The 7,968-nt window shown below is 47.3% G+C and overlaps 2 protein-coding genes across 3 annotated transcripts; one reads left to right on the top strand and one right to left on the bottom strand.

The window, feature by feature from the left end:
• The first annotated feature begins 1,185 nt into the window (after positions 1–1,185).
• LOC143259241 (heat shock 70 kDa protein cognate 4) lies at positions 1,186–5,716 on the top strand. The gene is made up of 4 exons (XM_076520671.1): positions 1,186–1,342; positions 2,099–2,315; positions 3,686–4,930; positions 5,016–5,716. The coding sequence occupies exons 2-4, from the start codon at positions 2,108–2,110 to the stop codon at positions 5,528–5,530; spliced, it is 1,968 nt and encodes a 655-aa protein (XP_076376786.1). The 5' UTR covers positions 1,186–1,342; positions 2,099–2,107; the 3' UTR covers positions 5,531–5,716.
• Positions 5,680–7,884, bottom strand: LOC143259243 (uncharacterized). 2 transcript variants are annotated; one of them, XM_076520678.1, is made up of 3 exons: positions 6,688–7,884; positions 6,055–6,575; positions 5,680–5,982 (listed from the first exon to the last, which is right to left on the bottom strand). In XM_076520678.1, the coding sequence occupies exons 1-3, from the start codon at positions 7,376–7,378 to the stop codon at positions 5,917–5,919; spliced, it is 1,278 nt and encodes a 425-aa protein (XP_076376793.1). In that variant the 5' UTR covers positions 7,379–7,884; the 3' UTR covers positions 5,680–5,916. The 2 variants fall into 2 exon arrangements, with proteins under 2 accessions (XP_076376793.1, XP_076376792.1); XM_076520677.1 differs by having other exon boundaries at positions 5,680–6,575.
• Positions 7,885–7,968: the final 84 nt, after the last annotated feature.

Here is a 7,968-nt window from a genome sequence, read left to right as displayed (position 1 = left end):
AATGTGTCGATAAAAGTCTCTTATTACTTAATATTAATATTTTATTATTTAATACTTACCACTATACAGTAGTAGAATTTACTAATTACGAAGTAAATCTACTATGTGAATACATAGTAGTAATCGTAAATTAAAAAATTAGTGACCCGTCGTTTCGACGAGTCCCGGTTTAATGTTTGTAAAGTAGAATTTACTAATTTTTTAATTTACGATTATTCACATCGTAAAGATACATTTATGAGTTATTTATTCAATTTATATGTGTTGCTTACAGTAAATGTTACAATAACGTTTATTGAAAATCAGAATAAATGTCTTACTCTTACTTTTATAAGCTGATATAAAACAGCTGTGTACACATAATAGATTTACTTCGCGCGCGCGTAATTAGTAAATTCTACTTTAAAAACATCAAACCGGGACTCGTCGAAACGACGGGTCACTAATTTTTTAATTTACGATTATTCACGTAATTATTAATTCATTATTATTATTACTATTATTACTATTACTATTATTCACGATTATTCGTAAAGATACGTTTATGAGTTATTTATTCAATTTATATGTGTTGCTTACAGTAAATGTTACAATAACATTTATTGAAAATCAGAATAAATGTCTTACTGTTACTTGTATAAACTGATACAAAACAGCTGCCTTTTATGCTCCGTAAACCGAGCGATATAAATCGCCAGAAATTGAATAGAAAGACTACAATTTCTACGGAATCGTTCAAAATGAACTTTCAAGATATGCAGATGCGCAAGATATTGTAGCAACATGTTACGATACACGTCGAAACACGATCGGAACAATTAGCGGAGCGGGTTTCTTTTTTAACGGACGCAGAAACCATTTCGGTCAAACGAAGGTTGAAAATTTGAACGGAAAAACAACGAAGGTCGCGCGATGTGACGTGTGTATTACAGCGAGGTATAATTCCAAGCCGACCACTTCTCGGACAAACAGAAGATTTAGCGTGCTAATTATAACCGAGATAGCAAATGCAACGAATTCCAGCAGTTTCGTGCGCGTACTCCCGTCACCTCGGTCTCTTTCTCGCGTTTTCGATTAGCCGCTTACGTTATAGTCGTTCCCGTTCTCGATGCCTCTAGAAGCATACGGCCAATGGGAGCGCGGCTTCCTTTCGCGACGCCGTCCCGATTGGCCGCCGCTTCGAAGCTTCTCGAAGCGCGAGATATGAAGTATAAAGGAGCCGGCGCGCTGTCGTCGCTCAGTTACAATTTCGCAAGCGAACCACGAACATTCAAGCTAACACAACGCTCGTGTTAACAGTGCGACTCATCGAGATATACGAAAAAACCGAACGAAACGAAAGGTGAGTGCGTCTTCCTTCACTCCTTTGCCACCTTCAGTCGACTTTTGCCCCGATTATTTTTCTTCAAATTTCGCACCGCACGCGCTCCGAGCCCGAAATATTTCCGCGAATTTCTTCCGAATTTTTTGTTCACTTCTCCTCCCTCCGGCCACGAGATGTTTTTACGAATCGTTTTGTGTCCGTGAATTTCGCCCCGTCGTCCGACCATCGAACACATCTTTCTTTGCTTTCTCTCCCGATCGAATTAACCCAAAAACCGGTTCCAGAGATTTAAATGCCATTCAGCCCACCGACGTCATCGAATTTTCGTTCGCGAAGTGAGTTTCTTTTTTTGCGTACCGTGCACCGTGACGTAGCATTTTGCGACACGTACGTACGTGTGCACGCGTGTCATCGAGGACATCGCGTTGATACAGTCGTGCGGTTTTCTTTTACGTTGACGAACATCATCCGTGGATGATCGCTAATTGCATCATCGATTGCGAACGCGTGCCGCGTCGAATTTTGATTTGGAAATCGACGAGCGAGAGGATAAGAATGCTCGCGCGCGCTTGATAAAACGATCGAAATCGACCGCCAGCGTTTATTGCGTCGCAACGTCGTCGAGTCCGTCACAGATGCTAAAAATAACCTCGCGGCGGTCGATTAGGGTACTTTCCGCGGACGAACGATACGATACGGATCCGTCGTCGCGTTTTCTCGAACGCGAATACTCGATCGTTAATCGGATGCAGTTTTTTTTCTTGATTTTTCCAGACAATAAAAATGTCACCGAAAGCTCCAGCTGTTGGAATCGATTTGGGCACCACGTACTCGTGCGTGGGTGTCTTCCAGCACGGCAAAGTCGAGATCATTGCCAACGACCAGGGTAACCGAACAACGCCCAGCTATGTCGCGTTCACGGACACCGAACGGCTGATCGGCGACGCGGCCAAAAACCAGGTCGCCATGAACCCAAACAACACCATCTTCGGTAAGTTGATGATATAATGCAAATCCGTTCGTCGATGTTCTTCCAGCGGCCGTCGTCGTCGTCGATAACGATCGTCGACGGTTCCTCGCGAGCGACAAGAAAATCGGCCGGTGTAACTGATCTTGCTTAACCGCGAGGCGCGACGGACGCGCTTGCTCTCCTTCCGTTGCGCCAGAATTGCATAACAACAATTAACTAGTCCGTGCCAGGTGACGCAGCGGTTTCGAGTTTAATCTGTGCATCGTATTCTCGTCGTCGAACTGCGGCCGCTTTGTATTCTCACGGTTAGACCGCGGATTGTACGCGTTTATGGCACAATTGAGTCGTTGCGATTTAAGGCAGCGTAGAAATTAAAAGCATTTGCGAATTAAACTATGTATTATTTTTAATCTGGGAAGATGATTAACCCCTTAATGCACAGTTTTTTTGGAAAAGGCCGGCCAAGAAAAATCAATTTTTTTTAATGTAAAAAGACACAATTTAGAACGTTGTCTTGGCAAGAAAATTATAAAAATACAAAAATAATCAAAATTTTTATTGCAATTCTAATTTTCAGAATATTACTATTATTATTATTGTTATTATTATTATTATTATTATTATTATTATTATTATTATTATATTTTATTTTACATTATATTTTAGTAAAACATATATTGAAAAATGAGCGAATCAGAATCTGAATATGAATACGCTGTCGGAAAGCGGCTCACAAGGAAGAGATAAGTCGTAAGTGATAAGTAGAAAAAGGATATATTTTATACTTGAATAAGTAAGTGTTATAGCTTACAATCCCATGTAAATGATAAATATCAATAAAACGATTGTTTTTTTTTTTGCTTTCATATTGTTATTTTTAATCCTCGATTGCATTCGAGTGTGGAAAATTATAGCAACATAAAGTACAACGCCGCTCGAATTATCTCGAGTGTGCACAGTTTGGCCACGTTAAGGGGTTAATAGAAGAATACGGTAAAAATTCTCCCTAATTTTCCTTGAACTTGTAAACGAAAATGGACGATTTGTGAAGAGGAGATTATTCGAAGCTTGCGCCTCTCGTTTTTATAATTGTTGAAACGAGTTTATAAAAACGAGTGTTATAGTTGTTTTCTTTATTAGCCGTTAGCTTCGTTTGTACAAGTCGAAAGAAAATTAAGGCGACTTCGCTGCGTTACGAAGGTGCGCTACTCTCGGTTTCTATTCTCTGCAACGAACGGAGACGATTTTTCTTTCATTTCTTTCATGCGAAACCCGTGCGAAATCCGCTCGCGACGAACGTTCGGCGAAGACTCGATGGTCGCTGCGATGAGAACGACGAAACAGAAGTTTGAAGTTTGTTCGTGTACGCTTACGTCCGGACTTATTTTCAGACGCCAAGAGGCTGATCGGCCGAAGGTTCGACGATGCGACGGTGCAAGGCGACATGAAGCACTGGCCGTTCACCGTGGAGAACGAGGGCGGCCGGCCGAAGATCAAGGTCTCGTACAAGGGCGAGACGAAGTGCTTCTTCCCCGAGGAGATCTCGTCGATGGTATTAACGAAAATGAAGGAAACAGCCGAAGCCTATCTAGGAGTGTCGGTGACGGACGCCGTGATCACAGTGCCGGCGTACTTCAACGACTCCCAGAGGCAGGCAACGAAGGACGCCGGCGTGATCTCCGGCCTGAACATTTTGCGGATCATCAACGAGCCTACGGCGGCGGCGATCGCCTACGGCCTCGACAAGAGGTCGTCGGGCGAGAAGAACGTGCTGATCTTCGACCTGGGTGGCGGCACGTTCGACGTGTCGATCCTGACGATCGAGGAGGGCATCTTCGAGGTGAAGTCGACGGCCGGCGACACTCACTTGGGCGGCGAGGACTTCGACAACAGGATGGTGAACCATTTCGTGCAGGAGTTCCAGCGGAAGTACAAGAAGGACCTCGGCTCGAACAAGCGGGCCCTGAGGAGGCTGAGGACCGCCTGCGAGAGGGCCAAGAGGACCCTCAGCTCGTCGACGCAGGCCAGCATAGAGATCGACTCCCTGTTCGAGGGGATCGATTTCTACACGTCGATCACCAGGGCGAGATTCGAAGAGCTCTGCGCCGATCTGTTCAGAAGCACTTTGGAGCCGGTCGAGAAGTCGCTCAGGGACGCCAAGATGGACAAGGCGCAGATCCACAGCATCGTTCTGGTCGGCGGATCCACCAGGATACCGAAGATCCAGAAGCTGCTGCAGGACTTCTTCAACGGGAAGGAACTGAACAAGTCGATCAACCCGGACGAAGCCGTGGCCTACGGCGCAGCCGTGCAAGCCGCCATCCTGCACGGGGACAAGTCCGAACAGGTCCAGGATCTGTTGTTGTTGGACGTCACGCCGTTGTCCCTCGGTATCGAGACCGCGGGCGGCGTGATGACCACTCTGATCAAGAGGAACACCACGATACCAACCAAACAGACCCAGACATTCACCACCTACTCGGACAACCAGCCGGGTGTCTTGATCCAGGTGTACGAGGGCGAACGAGCCATGACCAGGGACAACAACATTCTCGGCAAGTTCGAGCTCACCGGGATACCGCCCGCGCCCAGGGGCATTCCTCAGATCGAGGTCACGTTCGACATCGACGCCAACGGTAAGCATCGCGTTCTCGGTGAACTTATCCGCGTTAGAACTTCGGAGGAACGGGAAGCCTGACGGTCGCGCGATTCTTCTTTCAGGTATCTTGAACGTGTCCGCCGTCGAGAAGTCCACCGGCAAGGAGAACAAGATCACGATCACGAACGACAAGGGTCGATTGTCGAAGGAGGACATCGAGAGGATGGTGAACGAAGCGGAGAGGTACCGGAACGAGGACGAGCAGCAGCGGGACAGAATCGCGGCGAAGAACGCGTTGGAGTCCTACTGCTTCAGCATGAAGAGCACGATGGACGACGAGCAGCTGAAGGACAAGATCGACCCCGCGGACAAGCAGAAGGTGATGGAGAAGTGCAACGAGGTGATCGCCTGGCTGGACGCGAACCAGCTGGCCGACAAAGAGGAGTTCGCTCACAAGCAAAAGGAGCTGGAATCCGTTTGCAACCCCATTGTCACGAAGCTCTACCAGGCTGGTGGCGCGCCCGGCGGCGCACCCGGAGGGTTCCCCGGAGCACCCGGCGCAGGAGGATTCCCCGGTGGTGCTGCCCCAGGGGGTGGCACGGGTGCCAGCGGGCCCACCATCGAAGAAGTCGATTAAGTTAAGAACGTAGTCATTCGCGCCGATTGTTCCTCGTTTCATGAATCACTGTATTTAAATCATTGTTGACCGATAACTGTTCGTTTCATCGTGACCATTTACTACGGTATAGTTTATTCGAAAAATCGGAGAATTTATTGTTCTGCGGGTCAGTATTTGAATAAAATTTATTAATTTGTTATAAAATCGATGCGTTCTTCTTCCTTATCCGATATCGACGCTGAACTGGAATTATTTATCTTAGTAATTAGTTATTTTAGTGCTAGTTAAGTAATATAGACATTTTATCATAAAAATATTCGGCGAACAGTGTGCGAACGCTATAGAGAAATAGAAAACATTAGCGTGAAAGCGTTACTTCGGGATTTACGCGCCATGGAAATCCATCAGAATGTCTCGGGCTTGTAGAACTGCACGAGAATGATCAAATACGTGGTGATCACGCCGATGAACTGCAACAGATCGGAACGATCGATAAAACGATAAAAAGCACGACGATGGAAGAACGATCGTATTAGACTCACCCCCGTCAGCAAGGAATTGTCCATGTCGAAGAAATCGCACGCGGTGAACCTGACGCGGTGCTGATGCAACTGCAACGCAAAATCGTTCGCCTCGTCTCGGACGCAGTCGCGTTCGAAGTTCGCTCGCAGAAGGCTGTCCATCCCGAAATTGTTCGGGTAGATCGCTGATTGATCCTCGCAGATGCTGACACGCGTACGTTCCTCGTTGGAGAAGTTGCGAAACGAAGCGAACTTGTTGAACTTGGTCAAGTATTGGGCGTTCAGCACGAACTTCTGTATGCACGGACCGATCTTGTCGATCTCCCGATGCGTCAGAGTGCACACCGAACACATCGCGACGAATTGGCCGCAATAGATCATCCAGATCAAGTTGTTCAGCAGGATGAAGCCGTTCTTCCGTTCCGCGGCGCTCATGTAGATCCTGAACAGCTTCGCGACCACCATGATGAACGCGTTCGTGGAGCACAGCAACAGATCTATGCCGTAGATCTCGTTCACCATCGTTATCACCGAACACGCTTCTGCAAGAAACAAGGATTAAACGTCGGGCTCTACTAAACAGGATCGAGATTCCTGCGCTTCAAAATGGCGGATTGCCCGTTCAAGGAGCGAACAACCACCGAATCGTCTCACCACTGTGCAACTTCCTGATCCTCCTGATCTTCAGAGCGACCCAGAAACTGCCCAGTTTCTCGTCCAAGCCCTCGATCGCCAGATTGATCGTCCTGAATCTCAGGCAGATCATGTAGACCACGATGTCGAACACGAAACTGTTCATCAAGGTCTGCGCGATCGTGTAATAGAGCAGCAAGTCCGATGCGAAGATCTGATCGGGATCGGTGAAGTAGTAATAGAGGACGTGACCGATCAAGGACACGGGTCCCAGAAGAACGACGGTCGAGATGGCCAGGATTTGTCTGCTGCGAACGCTTTTGTCGTCGATGGCAAGCTCCTTGTTGATCAGCCGATCCAAGGACTCCATCGTCTTCATCAACGTCGGCCACTTGTCGCGGTGCTGCGCTATGTGACAGACGTAATAATAGGACGACAGATGGCAAATAGTCTCGTTCATGCAGTACATGATCTCGAACAGCTTGCTGGTGAACTCCCGGCCGAAATTCGCGAAATCCATTACACTGAACACGACGATCACCGTGCAGACGGCCACGTGGATCCCGCGGAGGATCACGGTGACCGGTTTAGGGCAATCTTTCGGGCTTCCGACGCCCACGCCGAGGAACCAAGACGCGTACGTTATCGGGCGCAGAGTGTTCTCCGGATTCGGAGGATTGTCCTCCACTTGAACCGTTGTTTCCTCTTCCATGATAACGAGGATTTCTTCGAATGCGTCGCCTCTCGAGCAGCTCGGGACATTCTGCGGCGAAATTCGCGGTTCACCGTGTTCCTCGGTGGATCCAGATCGCCGTGATAAGCGGGATCATGCAAAATTCAAGGGACCTTATGGTTTATGGGACGCGGGGTTTGGCAGATTAGATTCGTCGTCGATAGACACGAAGAGGCATCGACGTCCGGACGCAAAAGTCGTGGAAAGTCCGTTCGAAAAAGTTGTTCATCGACGAGTGCAAATAACAATAACAACGGTTCGGCGTGCTTCCCCTTTAAGGGTGGATCGCAGACTTCGAGCAACTTTAACACACTGGAACTACCGGGCCAGTCGAAATGGCACCTGATTTTTTTCTTTTACAGTTCCTGATGTCATAAAAATATTTCCAAGAGAAATTTTTACACGAATTATTCGTCATCCAAGTATTATATTATCGTTGAAATGCGCGCGGAGTTTAAACGAATCCGATCTTCCAGTTGTTATAAAAACAATGCGTACATTGATCTCGTTAATCAGCTCGGTAGTTCCAATGTTAATTAGAATCGCGGCGCAACGAGAAGTAGAAAACC

The sequence above is a fragment of the Megalopta genalis genome, chromosome 3 (genome assembly GCF_051020955.1).
Source record: "Megalopta genalis isolate 19385.01 chromosome 3, iyMegGena1_principal, whole genome shotgun sequence".
Lineage (NCBI taxonomy): Eukaryota > Metazoa > Arthropoda > Insecta > Hymenoptera > Halictidae > Megalopta > Megalopta genalis.
Note: the sequence above shows the minus strand (reverse complement) of the source record. Positions and strands in the feature narration are given on the sequence as shown.